Source organism: Trematomus bernacchii, unplaced genomic scaffold (assembly GCF_902827165.1).
Source record: "Trematomus bernacchii unplaced genomic scaffold, fTreBer1.1, whole genome shotgun sequence".
Classification (NCBI taxonomy): Eukaryota; Metazoa; Chordata; class Actinopteri; order Perciformes; family Nototheniidae; genus Trematomus; species Trematomus bernacchii.
In genome coordinates this window covers 2445881-2464951 of record NW_022987611.1, presented here as the reverse complement: position 1 = coordinate 2464951, position 19071 = coordinate 2445881, and the positions used below count along the sequence as shown (strand labels likewise).

At 39.6% G+C, this 19071-nt stretch overlaps 1 protein-coding gene across 1 annotated transcript; it reads left to right on the top strand.

The window, feature by feature from the left end:
• The first annotated feature begins 540 nt into the window (after nt 1-540).
• Nucleotides 541-8035, top strand: LOC117483632 (dynein heavy chain 17, axonemal-like). The gene is made up of 3 exons (XM_034132010.1): nt 541-666; nt 5789-5971; nt 7790-8035. Exons 2-3 carry the CDS (start codon nt 5813-5815, stop codon nt 8033-8035), a joined length of 405 nt encoding a protein of 134 aa, XP_033987901.1. The 5' UTR covers nt 541-666; nt 5789-5812.
• Nucleotides 8036-19071: the final 11036 nt, after the last annotated feature.

Genomic DNA, 19071 nt, shown 5'->3' with positions numbered 1-19071 from the left:
CCGCTATGTTATTTAGTATGCATGGTTAGGGGCTGGCGTAGGTATGGGTGTGACGCTGCGAACCCCGGAATCATAACAACTCTTGTTTAAACTGTTGCCGTAATCGGTGTCGCAAAATTATCGAGCGACAGGGTCTAGTTTGTGCAACGGACCTCTCGAATGTACATGTGAGTTATTGAACACTATTGTCATAAACATTTTGTGATAGTATCGGTTTATATAGGTTTTAATTAAAATTGTGTGTGCTGTTTTTTGGCTCAACTGTTCATAGTGCCAATTGAGATAAGAGTCACTGCATATAAGGACTGTCATGCTTGATGTTGCACATTTTTGCACCCTCGGTGAGCGGAGCAAGGTATGTGACACTAAAGAGACTTTGTTACACGTGTTTATTTGATCCGTGATTTAATACATTTGTGGTTTAACTGAATGCTTTGTACTTGTTGTGATGTTTTGTAATGACAATTAAGTACCTATGTCTGTGTTTATTTTTAGTTACTCTGCACTGTTTATTACCGAGGGCAGCTACAGTGAAAACTCGACCGCTACATCTGAGCCATTCACCACTTTGTGCCGGCTCAGCCAGCGGATACAAGATCATCTGATGTCCTGCATATCAACGTACGGAGGCCAATGCTGCAGTAGGAGACTTTGGCTGACTAAAGGGTAAAGCCAATAATATATACAAGCACACGGTCAAAGTTAATGTGGTAAATAGATTTAAAGCTGTCTGCTAAGTTAATTCATTGTATGCACAATTAATGAGCTCAACAACAGCCATATCATATTGTATAAAAAAATACAGTCGTAAAGGTTGAGAGCTATATAGTTAAAGAGGGCACTTCATTCCTGAACGTGAAATAATGTTTTAAAGGGTAAAATTGTCTGACCGTAGAGCATTAGCAGTACTATTGTAATGCAAATGAGCCATAATCTCATTAAATATGCGCATATTTGAATACTTTCAGGAACACAATTCTGAACATTGGATAAAGTCAGGTTCGAAATTCTTGTTTCATTTTGTAGTCATATTAGAATCTAATGTTTTTACAGAAGGGATTTTGGATATCTCTTTATATCACTCCATAAATCAGAAAATACTGTCAACAGCTCTAAAATATCAATTGTCGCCATGTTTTTAGGTATAAAATGTTATATAATTCAGGCTATGAATGATATATGAACAAACCCTTCTGTAAAAACCTTCAGAATATTGATAGGAATATAACTGGAAGGTTTGGTGTATGTAAGTGCTGCTGAAGTGGACATTTCTCACTCAGGAACATGAGAAAAAACTCATTTTGAGAAAAGGACCTTTAAAGATTGCTGTGAGGCGCTACCTAAACCCTCCTGTTCTTTGGATGACAGCTTGCGCATCGACGCACTCCGTGAAGGTATTTCGTGTTCGGGATCATTTGTTTTTTGTCTAACATTGCTTCGTGCAAGTGACAATTGTTGTCGTCTTCTCTGTGAACGTTTCTATCGCTGTTCCTTTGCCATTTTGAGATTTAAATTTCCAGCGAAATCTAAACCAAGAAGTGTTTTAGCACACCACGTGACGCATCTGAACGAATCACGTTGTCAGAAATTGACACCAGCCAATGAGATTTCGTTTTATGGTTTAAGACCCCTTTGTACTTTCACGATTGGTTGCTGATACAAAGGAAATGACCATATTTGGATCCGATGAGATTGTACAGGAGAGACGGAGCTTTCGAACGATACCTCTGATTACATGGTGCAAACAGCGGTCGCGGTACTTTATGTTACGTTAGAAAGCTAACTTTTGGTGAATTTAGGAGAAACCTACAGACGCAAATAGACAAACTAAATAAACACTTCAGTGTGTATTTTGTACATTTTCCTTCCAAAAGCCTGAAAGAAAATATGTTATGGAATCAAAATAGCACAACATATCAAAATTGACCAGTGCATGAAAAACGATGTTTTTGCCTGCCGTGTCTCGCCTTAATGAGTGAGACACACCGGAGTTGAGGATCTGTGGGGTTTGTATGTCGATGTATGGGAAACACTGTTATTTGTATGACAATTCACTAACAACCACACATTAATGAACACTTAAACCAAAAAAATGCGTCAAGTGTAAATATGCCAGATTTTAGCTTGGAGCTAATTTCCATCCGCAGTCCCTCACATAAAACATTTAAGAACATGACAATTATACACATAGCAAAAACAAATACATGATATGCAAAAAGTGCAAAAGAGCAAGAGCAGCATACACAAGTATTTATCACATGGCAGTACAATATAGCAGCAACGACATATAAAGTGCAAGAGAAGATACAAGCGATGCAAAAAGTGCAAGACATGATACCCCTGTGTTAAAGTGCATTTAGCGGTGATTGCACGGATGTTTGTTTCTCAACCATTCTTTGAGTTGACTTTTAAAACTATTGAGAGTGGGACAATCCCGTATCTCAGTTGGGAGGCTATTCCAGAATTTTTTTATTGAAAGTACATTGTGTCCAAAAGTGGTCCGTCTAGGTTTCTGACCTAGTGCAGCGTCCAGTGTCTTTTTTGTGTATGAATTCCCCTAAGGGAGGGGTATTCAGTATTCAATGTGGGATAGAATCATACAGTGGAGGTATGACTTTGCAGCATTGACGGCACCGTTAACCAAAACACACTGTTTTCTATTCGATAAGTAAGACTTGAACCAATAGGCGCTTTCACACAAAGTACTTTTCCCAGGAATAGTTCTCGGAACTTAGTTCCCCGGAAATCTTTAGTTCCGGAACTATCTAGAAGATCTTGTGAAAAGACTTGTGAAAAGGCCTGTTTGTGAAAGGTCCAAGTGTTGGTTTTTTTAAGGTAAAAAGAAACAGCATAATGGGATGCGCAGTACTAGTAGAGAGAACCAAATATGTAAAGCACTTTTTTGTTAATTTATGATTTGCTGAATATAAGGAATACAACTAAATATGCTGAGCTCAAGATTGAAAACGCACACGCCCCCAGGGTGAATGTTTATAGGATGCCGTTTTCTGGTTCAGTACTGCTCTGAAATAAAGCTCATTTGAGTTTAAAAGCTCAAACAAATATTCAGTTTGAGGTAGAGCAGCCTTGCACATCCCCTCAATAAAGTAAGTGACACATTAAATTATAAATAAGGGTCTTGGTTGGTTCAGTGTTAGCTTTGTTAAAAGTAATGTATACTTACTGTTGCTTGAAACAAGCAGCAAAATGTGAGCTATGCACCAGGCTCTGTTTTAATCAGCCTGAATTTCCTTCTAGAACTTGTTCAGTGCAAAAGCTGGTTACTTTTGCACAGATAGGGTTGCAGTTCAACAACACTCCGTTTGGTCCTCCCATGTATTGCCACCAAAATCCAGTCCCATTGATACAAGGATAAAATGTTGGAAAAACACTTGCAGCTGTTCTGAGCCATCTGCAAGACAACATATTTCATCCATGTGATACAAAAAAAAGTACTAACCCTATCCAAAACAACTCTCATTAAATACATTTAACCACGAAGGTATAAAAAGCAAGATTCCTGCAGCTTTCTTATTTATTTTGTTATAATTTTTTCATATTATTATTATTATAAATAATAATAGTATATATATATATATATATATACTATAAACACTTTTCTCTGTGCGCGTCAAAACAAGCTCGCCAAAATGGCTTCACCGGTCTGGCAGTATTTGAAGGTGTCCGAAAAAGTCAATAAAATAGCGGTATGCAACGTGTGTGTGAAGCAGAAATCCTGCAGCTCCACCCGCTGTGACGGACCGGTGAGCGGAGCAAAACACACACTAAGAGTTAGACCTAACACACTTAGCTAGTTCATCTACCTCTGGAACTAGCTAAACTAGTTATAAATATGTTTATTCTTCACTGTCGGGTCACTCATTACTGGATCAGTGAGCTGCATGAGATACTGACGGGCTGTCAGGAGAGAGAGAGAGGAAAAGAGAGAGCTTCCGCTAATTTCTCCCGTGTTATTAGCCAAAGTTAATGTAAACTTGATAATGTTCTTCATTTGAATGTAATAATGATGTTGTTTGCTGTGTGTGTTATAAACTCAAGCAATATAAAAATGAGCCCCATTAACGGAGTTTTAAACATCAGCATATATTACAGGTCATAGTCCGGTAATTACCGGCTAACTGCAACACAATTCACAATACAACACTTTAAATGGAAGATCCCCATAGCCCCCACCCACCCTATGATCAGATCGGCGATCGGTATCTGCTGATTCTGATTCCGGCGATCTGCCCCAAAAACCCTGATCGGAGTATCCCTAACATATATTGTCTATATGTATATACTATTATTATAATAATCAGTCTTATACTTCCTGAAAATAAGACTCATTCATCAAATACCCCTCTAGTATCAATTAGAGTGTGTGTGTGTGTGTGTGTGTGTGTGTGTGTGTGTGTGTGTGTGTGTGTGTGTGTGTGTGTGTGTGTGTGTGTGTGTGTGTGTGTGTGTGTGTGTGTGTGTGTGTGTGTGTGTGTGTGTGTGTGTGTGTGTGTGTGTGTGTGTGTGTGTATTGTGTGAACTTGCTCCTTTGTATTTAGCGGCTCCGTAGCTGCCAAAGCCGGATCAGATATCTGAACTGAGAAATCCATACATATGATGACCTCATATTCTTTGTTTGGTGCCTAATCCGTTGATTGATCGGTAGTGCCGTTGGCCTTGGGAAAGTGTTGACATGAGCATTAGCTTTCATCCCTTACTAGGGATGTCCCGATCACCTTTTTTTGCTCCCGATCCGATTCCGATCATTTGATTTTGACAATCTGCCGATACCGATTTTTCCCGATCCGATCTTTATGCAATGCATTAAGAGAAAAAAAAGGTAACAGATAACGGCTGGTCATCCAACGCGATGAATTCAGCTATCTTGGCTGTTATTTTTTTGGCCTTTTCACTGTTCTGGGGCAGTTTCTCTTTCCTTTTAAAAGTCTCTGAAAGTGTCAGTTGTTTCAGTGCCGTTACCTGAGTGGCCGCTGTGTACTCGTCGTGTTGTTGTTGGTGTTTGTTTCTCAGGTGGCGTTTCTCTGTTCTTTCCACCACGCGGATCCTCCGCCTTGCAAACATTGCATCTGGCTGTTACACTGCCTTCGCTTTCAATTTTATAATACTTCCAAACTCCTGACATTTTCTCTGTCCCGACTCCTGAGGCACCAGCTGAACGTAGCCTCTTGTTAGCTTACTGCTACTATTAGACACTGCGCCCACTCTGTTGCCAGATTTGAGAGAAATAAGCAACCAGGTCTATGAAAACAAGCCCAAAAGAAGCAACACATACATGATGTTGTGTAATTTTAAACCAAAACTAAGGCCTCAGGATGACTTTAAGACGTGAACATGGTCATTTTTGTTTTGTAACATTAAATAAAATAATACAAATATTTTATTAAAAAAAATCCCGATCCCCGATTTTTTTCTCCCAATTCCGATCTTTTGAAAATCACGTGATCGGCTCCGATCCCCGATCACGTGATCGGATCGGGACATCTCTATCACTTACCCACACATATATGATGTGAGCATTGATTTTTAGGATGGATTACATTGTTATTAAAAAACAAAGAGCTGCCTTGCAAAATATATTTGCATGAATATTTCTGGAGTGTATATTTCAAACCAAAGGGTTCACAGGCTGTCAGTGCTAGCACTACTGAGTTTATCTGACTCAAATGACCCCAGTCTCTCTTCTCCTGTGGTTCTCGTCTTCAGTACCTTTCATTTACACTTGGTTGTTGTTTTATTAATCACTTATTATTGACTCACACATTTTCAGGTGCGTGTGGTGCTGGAGGAGATCATGGAGAAGCTCCCAGAGAAATTCAACATGGTGGATCTGCTGGGGAGGGCGGAGGAGAGGACTCCCTACCAGGTGGTGGCGCTGCAGGAGTGTGAGCGCATGAACATTCTGACGCAGGAGATCAGACGCTCCCTCCACCAGCTCAGCCTGGGACTCAAGGTGGGGAGAAGGACATTTTGTCTGTGTTTGTCTGTCAAGACTCAATATACTGTGCTGCTTAGATCAAGATGTTGGCTCACTGCAGGCAGATAGGAACATATTATAATCGGAGGATGAAACCCTCTTTAATGGTCACATGTTCATGCACACAGCACACACAGTGAAATTTGTTCTCTGCATTTAACCCATCCTAGTACTAGGAGCAGTGGGCAACTATTGTACAGCGCCTGGGAGTGGGGGGGTCCAGTGCCTTGCTCAAGGGCACCACGGTAGGGCCCAGGAGGTGAACTGGGACCTCTCCAAGTAGCAGTCCACACTCCATATTTAGGTCTGTTCGGGGACTTGAACCGGCAACCCTACGGCTCCCAGTCCAAGCCCCTACTGACTGAGACACTGCCAGACGAACACTGTGGCGTCCCTCCTCATATCTGGATGTGTCTCCGGTTTGAGAGACTATTTGTTTGGACTACAGGCAGAAATGTCTTGGCCAGCCTAAGACACAGTTGAATAAGCAGAGTTGTGCAGAACTGATGAGAGCTTACATCACGAACACTTCTCTGTGTTCTGTTTTGTAATGACAGTGTTTGTTCCTTGGCGGAGCCTTTAATGAAACCTTAAACGCTCCAGTGTTCCAGCATCTTCATTTGTGTTTCCAATCAGTGATCCAAAAATGATTTAGATCAAAGTTACACGTTGCTTTCCGATTATAGTTTACCATTAATACATGTACATATATTTTAAACCTTCATTTTTACTTAATACGTGTATTTTTTCAGTGATTTAAAAGCCATGTAGACTTTTGTATCAGCAAATGGAATCATATTTCCTCTTTATAGTGGAACAAATAGAAGCTATAAGAATGTTGCCAGGGTGGGATGGTGCAGCTACCCATGGATTCCAGATTCAAAGATTTATTGTCATGTCATATGCACAACTACGGAGTAGTTCTGCAATGAATGAAAAACTTAGGTCACAGATTTCTCAACAGTGCAATTACAAGACATACATTTTTATAAAAATATAATAAAATAGTCCAAAAATTGTAATTGTTCACAAATGTGGAGTTGTAAAGTTGGAAGATTCACTGTATTCTATGCTTTATTGGTGCAGCAAGATCTTTATAAATGGCAAAAAGAACACAAAGACAATGCTAAAATAAAGTTGATTAATTAAAAGTTGAACATAAACGTCAACACAATACAACAATACTACAAATAATTGTATTTTGTTTTGACCCTAAGACCTTAGTTTGTTCAAAAGGAATATTATTATGTAACTTGTAGAAGTAAATCAAAAAGGCTTCGAGAGACGAGAGTGAACATCATATCATTTTAAGAGCTAGCCTGCTAGCCAGGAACAGAAGTACAAACAAGAACAGACATTGTTGTTTCTCAATTAAGTACCAAATATGGTGGCAGTGCACTGCTAAGATCAGCATATGTGTTAGATATTTAATTAGCTAATCATCGAACAAATAAATACAATATAAACAGCAAAGCTTAGCTATAAATGCCAAGATCAGTTAGCATAAATGCTAAATGCTATGGTCCTTATTCCTCAACACCATTACTAATGAAACACTGTCAGTTCTCTGACTGAAAGCTACTGTTACCAGCACAAGCCTTCCAGCCTCCTCTTAGCTTCTCCTTCCATGGTCCAAGCTCTGTATGTTTCCACAGATCTTGCTCAGCTGCTATTGCCAGGACATGTGGATGTACATGTATCGCTGTTTTGCTGTGACCAAGACATGAAGAAGTGTTATTGATTGACTGCAAAATTGAGGATTCTAGTTGCTTTTTGAATGTTCCCACACTTTAGGGAGAGTTAACCATGACCGGTGGAACCTTCAGAATGCTGTTTTTCTGGACATTGTGCCAGACGGTTGGACGAAGCGGGCGTACCCCTCCATGTGCGGCCCTGTGGTTCTCTGACCTGCTGCTCAGGATCAAGGAGCTGGAGGCCTGGTCAGCAGACTTTGTCTTACCCTCTGTGGTGTGGCTGGCCGGCTTCTTTAACCCACAGTCCTTCCTCACTGCCATCATGCAGGCTATGGCTCGAAGGTAGGGATGTTTTTGACATTAAACATTAAAGGTGTAAATGTGATAGAAGCTACTTGGTGTGAAAAAGCAGATCAACCTCTGGCCTTCCAATGGCAGGAATGAGTGGCCTCTGGACAGGATGTGTCTTCAGTGTGATGTCACCAAGAAGAATCGTGAGGACTTCACGGTACCGCCCCGTGAGGGAGCCTACCTACACGGGCTGTACATGGAGGGCGCACGCTGGGACTCACAGGTACTGCACTTACTGTGGATACAAAATCTAAATACTACACTTTTATTGACATTCACAGAAATATTCCTTTACACATTAGTCTGTCAGCCATCGCACTTGTGATGATGGCTGACTTACACATGAGTATAAAGATGAGCTGACCTCAAAATGATTCTTCAAACTGCGTAAATGAAGTAAAGTAACTTGATATTTTCCCCTGAATGTCTTTCACGTTTCCTTTGAGTCTTAATCTTTCTGCTTTGCATTCTGCTTCATTCAGCTCTGAGAGAGTATTCCTCAGCTTCCCAGAGCTTCATCTATCTGCATACATGCAGCTCCTGAATATGCACCCAGCTTCCAGGGAGCATCCCTGCAGACTCTTTCATTATGGAATGTGCAGACTGTGCTCTTGAACACGGAGATCGCCCTTTACAGGAGTGGCTCCTCTGTTTTTCATTAATTTTGGAGACGCAGGCAAAAAGACAGGTGGACAGGCGGGCTGGGGGGCTCCCCCTCACAACTCTCCTTCCCCTCCTCCTCTCTTCAAAATTCTGCTCTCAGCCCCAAGGCCAGTTCTGTGCCACTGGCAGGGAGCAGCAGAGTGAACGGAGAGTAAGCAGAGCTCCATCTGGACAGCTCTGTGCTGCAAGAAAGTTTAAGATTTATGATAAACCTGCTCATCTAGATTAATGAAGCTTGCGTTTTATTCAGATGGAGCTCGATATTGTATGTAAAATCATTTGTATTTACCCAAACAGACATAAAGTTATTGATATTTAAAAGCTATTTAAAACTTTACAGCTGAGGCAATTAGGGATTTGTCTTCTGAGCGTTCCAAAGTCATCAGGATTTACATTTATTCCTGAAAGTCACTGCATGCATGGGGAAACTTGTGTTTGTCAGGCGCTGAGTGTAGGAGGATTAATAATGAGACGGACCTCTGTGTTTCACTGCGTTTAAAGAGTGCCTCTGAGGCAGCTCCACTTCCCCTCAAACTGCTGACTTTCAACACTTTTCAAGGGTACCACGATATTATGTTGTGCAGACGTGTTGATGTTCTTAAATTGATCAAACATCAATTTTTTTCACATAACGACAACATTACTAAATCCTACCACAGTGAAGAGTATAACTTTGTGGCAAAGATTTCAATGCACTCCGTAAAATGTTTCGGTTAGGGCTATCAAAGATTAATGTGTTAAAAAAAGAAATTACCACTTTTAAGCGCAGATTTCCATAATGAATTGCATGACAGTGAAAAGGCAAAGAGAGCAGAGGAACGGGCGCAGGCTACATGTGTTGTACTGACCAGAGACCACCGGACATCAGGAGGAACCATCTCTTCCCGTCCGTAACATCACACCTGATCCATGACTAATGTGCTGCACTCCTTATTTAGCTGTGGTGAAACGGAGGAAATGCATCCTGCTGAAGCTTCAGTTTCTTAAAGTTGCACAGGAGTGAGAGACAGCGGACAGGGTCACCACAGTAGGAACAGAGAGAATAAAACCATACGAGAATGTGCTCTGAATGAAGTATAATACTGTATTTTAAACATGTCATTAATCATTTTATAACATAGATTATAATTGTGATTAATGAGATTACATTTTTTTTAATTATTTCTGTGTGTGACTAACTGGCCTGTCATCTTTTGTCCCTCAGACTGGCATAATTGCAGACGCCTATCTGAAAGAGCTCACCCCGGCCATGCCAGTCATCTTTCTCAGGGCCGTTCCTGAGGACAAACAGGAGAGCAGGAGTGTGTATCAGTGTCCCGTCTACAAGACCCACCAGAGGGGGCCCACCTACGTCTGGACCTTCAACCTGAAAACCAAGGAAAGTCCCTCCAAGTGGACTTTAGCTGGAGTGGCCTTGCTCCTGCAGATCTAGCCCAGCAGGGTCAAGGTTCAAATAACTTTGAACTTAAAGCTCCCATGTCATGCTTTCCCGGTTATTACCCGTCCCCTTGAGTGTTATGAAGGTTTTTATGCATGTAAACGATCTGCAAAGTCACAAACCCTCACTGAAAAAATTGATACTTTGGATCAACTTAAAAAAATTGCGCTAATTTGTTACAGCTAATTTTTTTTGTTTATTCCAAATTGATTTTTTTACCTCAAAAAATTAATTTGAGTCAAGTAAAAAATATTGCTTCCGTCTAAGATACATATTTACATTCACACAAAGTAATAAGATGATTCATTCTTTAGTACGCACAACATTTATTACTTTGTTATAACTTAATTTTTCTTTTTGGACTAACCTCATATTTATATTAGATCTAAGTAGAGTTTTTAAGTTTGTGAAAACAAATTAAAATAAATACTTCATTTTGTTGCAGGCAATATTTTTTATCATAGCTTAAAATATTTTCATTTATTACAAAGCAAAAACTTTAATGTACATCAATACAATACTGTGTTTTTTTTACTGTAAACAAATTACATTTTGACTTAAACTTATAACACTTTGTTTAGCTCAGTTCACATATATTCTCTTCAAAAAACCTTAACATTGATTGGGATGTCTTTAAAATATGCATCACCTATTCTGTTTTATAAAATACAATATTTTTTTAATTAAAAATAAATACATCAATAAATTAATACAATTCATTGAGTAAATTATGCAACCAATTTGCACTTATGTAAAAAATAAACTCTCCTGTAGCCTTAACCATATACATCAAAAATATGCATATGAACATGTTAAACTAGCTTGCATATCTCTCCTTTAAAATGTAAATATGTAATGCGTTTAAACCTGGCTGCCTTTTAATAAAAGACTAGAATGTATGCATGACATCTTGTTTTTTTTTACATTTTTAAACACTTCAACAATATTTTCTGCAGCTCTTAATTACAACTTCAGATAAACATGTATTAGCCATTAAGAAGGGTTTAAGTAGCATTACCAGAATCTGTGAAGTCACATTCTTTTTTAACTTCAAATGAAACATACAGAGGCCAAAACAATCAAGCAACGAAAAATGCAGTTCAATCACTAGCATTGCAATCTTTGAACAAGGTTGGCCTTTTGTGTCAGTTCAATACTTTCAACCAGATACGAGTTCTTGTAGAGACTGAGCTGGAGGGTGTGGACAAGATGTCAGTATCGTCTGATTGAGCAGACACTGCTTCTTCACAGACGGTAAAGATGTATTCTTGGACACCATCATCAGGTATTGGGATGACCTTGATAGTTGTCAAATCTTCAAGGTCAGCAGTGGATGTCAGGTTGACTAGTGCATCTCCAATGTCTCTGTCTTGATATTGCATTCTAAAACGTCCACCTATAGAGTGCCACAGTGACACCCGGAAGTACGTTAGCATTTTACCACTTCCGGTTCCTTCGACAAAAAAGCAATCTAATTTCTCCATAGGATTTTGGAAAATAGCTCGAAATAAGGTCTGTGGTTGACACACATTTAAGAGACGGATCACGTTTTGTTCAGCCGGATAATATCCACATGTCTACCCTACTTTTATAATTTTCGAATCATAAATCTATTGATCATAAAACTATCAATTAGATTTATGATCCGACTGAACAAAACGTGATCCGTCTCTTAAATGTGTCTCAACCACAGACCTTATTTCCAGCTATTTTCCAAAATCCTATGGAGAAATGGAGGGAACCGGAAGGAGTTTACTTCCGGGTTTTAGGACGCGTCACTGTGGCACTCTATTTCACACACTTTCCTGACTTCATCAGTAAGCTGCTCCATTGTCTCTGGAATTCCATTAGGCAGAACTAGCTTCCTGGTGTCATCGGGATTCAGAAGAATTTGTAACTTGGCTGGCGTTTTCACGGTCATGTCAGGCAACCCAAAAGGAACTAGAAAAAAAAAGAACATAAACAATGATATTAGTAATAGTGCAATGATACACTGACGACTGAATGTCAGTGTATGTCTCACAATAGTGACATGCCTGGAATGACAGAGCAAATTATTGCCACCATTAGCTCTTGTTCAATAAACATACAGATGTGAGGATTGACTTTACATGCAACAATATTAATGAAGTGCAGTCTTGTATTTTTCATTTACTTGTACAATACATACTTTTTCTCATTTAACTTTAATATTTTAAATTACCTTACGTAACATTTGGGTACCTAACTAGATATATTATCACTTGAGATTAGAGTAGAGTAACGCAGCGTCCACACGGCAGCGTGCGTTGAAGCTCGACCAAAATTCAATCACATCAATCTCCCGCCCCGGACACACAAGCATACGGTTTGATTGGCTAGAGCTTGTACTGGCATATGATTTGATTGGCTGACGCTTCCGTCGAAGCTTGAAAAGTTGAACTTTTCTCAACGCAAAGTGAAGCGACGGAAGCACAATGCAGTTCGGCAAAGCGTGACGTCACCCCATTCAAAGTGAATGGGAAGCTGCGTTGAAGCTTCAACCAGGGTTCGAGTTATAAAACTGAGCTCTATGGGGTCTTTAAAACACACACACACACACACACACACCAGCAGCCCTCTACTTGCTACAAACTTAAATATGAAAAGGTTCAACTACGCACACACATCATCTTGGCTCGCGCAGCACGCTCACAGGCATAGATTGCGCAACCTTGGAAGTGCAGTGCAGGCAGTCATTCAAGAGATGCGTAGTTCTTTTGGAAAACATGTTTTTCTATTAGCCTATTTACCTCATTAGCGTAAATAATACTCATTACATTGACAAATGCATTATCTTTGATTAAAATAATCGTTGTTGGTAATTTATTAGCGACCCACACAGATGTATGATTTCACTGCGTCCGTGGGAGCTCAGACCCCCTGGCTTCAACGCACGCTGCCGTGTGGACGGGCCGTAAGTCTCCATTTTGGGTTTTTCAATCCTTTTTAAGCGTACATGAAAACTACTTGCAGTTCATTTTGGAACTTACCAAATCAGCATAAAGTGTGACCTTCAGTGGAAACAGCAAACCTGTAAACACAAAGGAAATAAATAAATAAACAAGGTGTATTTAAACGATCTTAACCCAGCATAAATCACACACCCTCAAAGCATGGTCAACAAGATATTCGGGTTGTTTCCCCCTCAGTCCCCTCTCCGGAGCGGCGTGGTCCGAGTGCGGGTTGCTGCGGAGCAGAGATACACCTTCAGCCACATTAACTATAGCGGTCCCGGAGCTTTAATAACGGCTCGCAAAAAGTATAAACATCTCTAACGCTGGCTGGGGTCTGGCTGTTAGTGTATTTAATATGCTGCAGTGTTTTTATGACCAGCCCGCCCGGGCCTTGATCAGACCACACCCAGAGCAGACTGGCGCGGTTTTCTCATCAACGGGTATATATATATATAACGTATATATACAAATAAATAACGTTTGCAACAATTTAACCTTTTCACTAGTCAAACTGACACAAGTTCACCCCATGCATGATACATTTATGAAAATGACCTGGTTAGCTTAAAAACTAGCTAACACGTGACTAAACTTGCTAAACCATAGCCCCATATAAAATACCTTATGTGAAACCAATATAACATTTGCAACTATTTCAACTTTTCACTAGTCAAACCGACACAACAAAAATCGCCACTTGCATGATAAATGTATGAAACAGTGGCGAGCCGTGAGCTTTATACCTAGGCCCTCTGACCCCCACCAATTCCCTCGAAAAAAAGAAAAAAAAAGAGTTATTACGTCACAGCGTATACTTCAGCGGAATATCAAAACAACGGCCCGTGGGGGCAAAACGCATCAATGACAGCGACCCTCTACCACACAAAACAACACCTGTAAACTCAATTTGTGTTCTTTGACATTGAAAATGATATTGCATTGTGTTTGTTACTTTCGTTGCAGTTGTGTGTCTTAAGTGTAATTTGGCATGCTTTTATTTTGAAGGCGAGTTCACGCTGTTGACAGGAAGTTGTTGTTGCTATGGAAACAAGAACAGTTTCACAGCGGGCGGAACTTGTCATAAAGTCCGCGATAATAAAACCCACCCATTTAGAGGGAAGATATGATTGGTCAATTGTACTGTCATTTGACATTACTCTCTCGTTCAGTTACTATAGCGGGCCCTCTGTGAATCGCAGAGAGGGCCAGACGAGCTTCTTTCATGTAACCCTTCACATTCAACAGAGATTCGAAGGATTTATTTCTTTGGAAATGTTATTTTAAATACAATTAAATCAAGTTTTTTTTCGGTAAAACTAATGAAAAATATAACAAAAATAATATTAAAAAAATATATATATTTTTTAAATGTTTTTAAATATTATTTACAGAGGGCCTAGAGGGCCCTGACGGCTCGCCACTGGTATAAAAATTATCTGGTTAAGCCATCCTTAAAAAAAATGGTTACATGTGGTTAAACTTTGCTAACTAACACATAGCCAAATACAAAGACAGATGGTAAATTAGTTGTTTATCTTGACACGACACTAAATGGATAAACATTTAAACATAGTTTAAAACAAAAAAAACAACCATTTCAAATCCTTACCTTATTTAAAAGTGTTTTTGGGTCAGACACTCTCACAGACAGTGGGTAGCGGTGTAATGGCGGCTGCAGCAAATATTGAAGTCACCTTGCTTTGTACGTCACGTGGTCATGTGACATGCTTTGAAGTGAAAATAACGATTTAGGTTAAATATTGTTTTTAAGTTATTTCAGTTATTTTGATTAAATGACACAGTTCGGGTGCTAGTGGAGCCTCGCAGATGGGGGTGCTGTCCGCTCCTCGCAGCAGCGAGCCGCGCAACGTCCCGACAACATGGCACCCAGACCCCACGCAGCATTCTCATCTGTTTGTCCTTACTGGTGTCATTTTCTGGTTGCTAACGCCATTGTAACCAGTGTTAATTTTGGCATTTTTGGCAGTCTTAGTCTTAGTCTTTAGACGGAAATGGTTATTAGTTTGTCACATTTTAGTCATTCCTATCCTTCGTAGTTTTAGTTGACGAAAACTCAAAACATTTTAGTCAACTTTTAGTCTATGAAAAATTACATTTTAGTCAACTTTTAGTCAAAATGTTTTCTCTCTTTAAACAAATACAGGTATCTGAAATTGGAATCAATGTGACAGCATCAAGTGTTGAAATTCGTAAAGCAACATTTCATTCTCTTAACACTTTACTTGTGTAATATATAGGGATGGTTATCACTAAGGTTTTTAACGGTACTACGAGTCTTATCGAAACTGCTTATCGATCTGGTACTTTAACGGTATTCTTGTATTTACTTTTTGTTATTTTTTAAAGGGAAAAACTAAACAAATTGTTAACCGAATTAACATTGCTTTATTTAAATGTGAAATAAATAAATAAAATATGTATAATTATGTTATTATATTGTACTGTACTTGAGTAAAAATGTTGAGGTACTTGTACTTTACATTTAAATGTTTTGCTACTTAGTACTTCTACTCCACTACAGTTCAGAGGTAAATGGTGTACTTTTCCTCCACTACATGTATTTAATACCTTTAGTTACTTTACAGATGTGGATTAATGATGTGAAATATAATCAAGTGTTAAATCAGACTTTATTTCCACCTGGAGTAAATTCACAAGCTACCCTGCAGTATACAAAGTCATTCAAACTTTACCAGCTTTGAGAACACTTTAATAATCAATCATTATAAAACATATCATATATATTATTCTGAAATGGACCAATCTGCACAATGACTACTTTTACTGTCGCTACTTTTATACTTTTACTTGAGGAACATTTTGAATGTAGGACTTTTACTGTAACAGAGTATTCATACACTATGGTATTTTTTTACTTAACTACAAGATCTGAGTACTTCTCCCACCTCTGCACACCTGATGTGATAACGTTACTCGTAATTGGGGTTAAGGAAGTCGAAAATTGTGCATTTCTCCGACTGAATATGCCGCCTTTTGGCCGGCTGTTTGGACAGACTACTCTACTCGTGTCAACGCGCTAACGCAAAAACACTAATGGCAAACGAGCTTTGTCCACATCGAGCCTTGTAGAGTGTCTCTATACTTCTGAACACTCCGTCCCCGGCAGATCTCTGTGTGCCGCTGCAGCGTGTCTGTTAGGCCCCGCCCCCTGCACAGAGAGAGAGAGTGAGGCCCCGCCCCCCGCACACAGAGAGACACAGGGAGATCGCTCTTCTGGAGTGAAGAGAGCGGAAATAATGATATTGCAAGTTAGAAACATAAGATGCATTTTGACAGACAAGACGGGCAAATGGGGGGAAAATATGCTGCATTTTGAATGTCCGATAGTCCACCATTAACACCTTAGTCCCGTCTCGTCTCGTCAACGAAAACTAAATATACATTTCGTCATAGTTTTCGTTATCAAGAATCTATTTTTAGCTCGTCATCGTCTCGTCTTAGTCATGTAAAAAAGGTCGTTGACGTCATAGTTTTCGTTGGCGAAATTAACACTGCTCAAGCAGCTTCATCGAGACTGGGAGTGTTGTACGTGTTTGTCTCGAAATCAGTCTCTGTGCAGGAGATCCTAATTTTGTGTCACATGGTACATTCCTGATGTTTAATAGGTCAAGAAAAACATCAGTTCCATCTCTATGAGATTTCTCCATGAGCTGCTTAGGACTGCGCACACGTTAGACTGGGGATACTCAGGGCTGCAATGACTGTTGCTGCAGTGATATCACGAAGCATGTCTATCTCATACCAGCCTGAATATGAGTCCACTAGCACTAAGTATTGCTGATTGCGCCACTCAAAGATGTCAGTTGCTACAGTTGACCACGGCAGGTCTGGAACTGGATTCAGATGGAGTGGTTCTTTCTGCTGGTGTGGTTTTGTGCTGTTACACACACAGCATGACTGTATTTCTGTGTGAATGTTGTCTGTCATAGTTGGCCAGAAAACTATGCCACGTGCTCTCCGCTTTGTAGCTTCTTCACCAGGATGTCCTCTGTGCATGATGCACATGTATTCTTTCTGTAGTGACAAAGGAATAACTGCTTTGTGACCCTTCATTATGACTCCATTTTCAACAATCAGTTCGTCTCTGAAAGGAAAATACGGTCTAATGGCATGTGGAAGATTATGCGGGCCACCCGTGTCTGATAGTGGTGCTGAGTGTTTGCAGAGTCATGTCTTCGGCGGTGTGCCTCTCTAATAGTGCAGCGAATAAGAAAACCTATTGTGCATTTTGTGAAAGAACCATGACATTTCTAACAGTGCATCTTCAGAACATAAGGATTATTTTCAGATGTGGAGGCATTTGGAATTTGACCTTTGATGACCTTCAAATGACCTTGAAAAATAAATATTGTGAAAGAAGTCAGTTTTCGTGATTTTTAAAAACTGAACATGCACAAAACACACATGAACACCTTATATCGGGTGCGCTAGTGGATTGTCAATGGGGGGAGCCTCGCTGCGGGGAAATTCTACAGATGGCCAGTCCGCCCCTGCCAAATGTCTATGCACACGTTATTATTAATAATAATTTAAAAAAATGCTGTGTTTCTGGACAGTGCCTTTGTAATTCAGATGATGAATCCTGGTACAGCAAAGACCTTTCAGGAGTATGCAGATGATGTGTTTGTTCCCTACATAGCATCCCAGCTAAATAAATGTAGGCGTCTTGATGCCATCTGGGATGTGTACACGCCAGGCAGTTTGAAAGCTTCAACACGACAGAAGAGGGGCAGTAACTCCTACAAAGCCTTTCCATAAGAACCTGTGTAGCATCGATCAAACATGATTCATATGGCCAAAGGTATTTCCCCGTAAGAGCTAAAGTCATTATTCCATTATCCTATAAATTAATTACTTAATCTGCAACATTTTGATAATTCATTGATTCCAACAGTTCGCTGTTCTCAAGAGTTTTTTGGTAATATGAGGTATAAGACATTGTTTCTGTGACATCTGATTGCTTGCTGTTGCATTAAAACAAAAATGTTACAGATTTGATCTGAAATGTAAAGACAAAATGAAGAATCTTTTAGTTGCATATACTATGCAGAGTAAGTTAAACTGATTTGTATCATTAGCTACAGCTCTATTCCTTGTCCAGACATACTCTAGGCCCCATGAATCCTATTAATTCCAGCTTGGTGTGGTAGAACTGGACTGGTCTGCAGAGAACCCTGTCCCCAACCCCCTCCAACAGCTTTGGGATAATCTGACTGCAGGTGGAGGCAGTTAAAGCAACGGATTAATTCCCATGCATGTGGATTGAGACGTTAAACAATCACTTATGGGGGAATGCTTGGTTGTCAAGATACTTTTAAAGCTTTAGGATAGAAATAATACTGACTTTTTCCTCGAGTGTAGAAAGAAAGTTTGATATTCTGTGATGCCTGCGCAAAACCATGTATGAAATAACTTTTTCTTGGAAAGGGAAACAATACAAAAATATATTTTCGACCTGGATAGAACAGCATTTTAAACACTAGATTATTTGTATTCACCATAAAGATTAGCAACTCCAATTACATGAGGACAGAAAGTAATCATGTGTTTTCTCTCTCAGATGTTTCTTCTACAGAACTGCTGACAGAGAAGCCGAGAAATGCTGAGATATTTCTGGGTGAGATTCAAACAGTAAGGATCAATTGACAGACTGAATTTGACATTAAGAAGAAGGAAATGTGGCGTTGCCCATCTGCTGATCCATAATGACTATCAATATTCTTTTAAGTTAGTGCAGATGAAAGTTTTGATGTAAAACATATTGGCCTTTAATGCAGAAATGCTTTGTAGTCAACTCGTTTGATGTCCTCTGTATTTCTTGGCTTACTTTTGCTAATTGCATGCACCTGTATATTGTGAAGAGGAGTGATATTGCTGAGTCGTCTTCCTTCTCTGTGCCACAATATGCCTCGA

Coding starts and splice junctions, on each gene's coding strand:
- LOC117483632 (XM_034132010.1), top strand. CDS start 5,813: ATGGAGAAGCTCCCAGAGAAATTCAACATGGTGGATCTGCTGGGGAGG. Junction 5,972..7,789: donor AGCTCAGCCTGGGACTCAAG/GTGGGGAGAAGG, acceptor CCCACACTTTAG/GGAGAGTTAACCATGACCGG.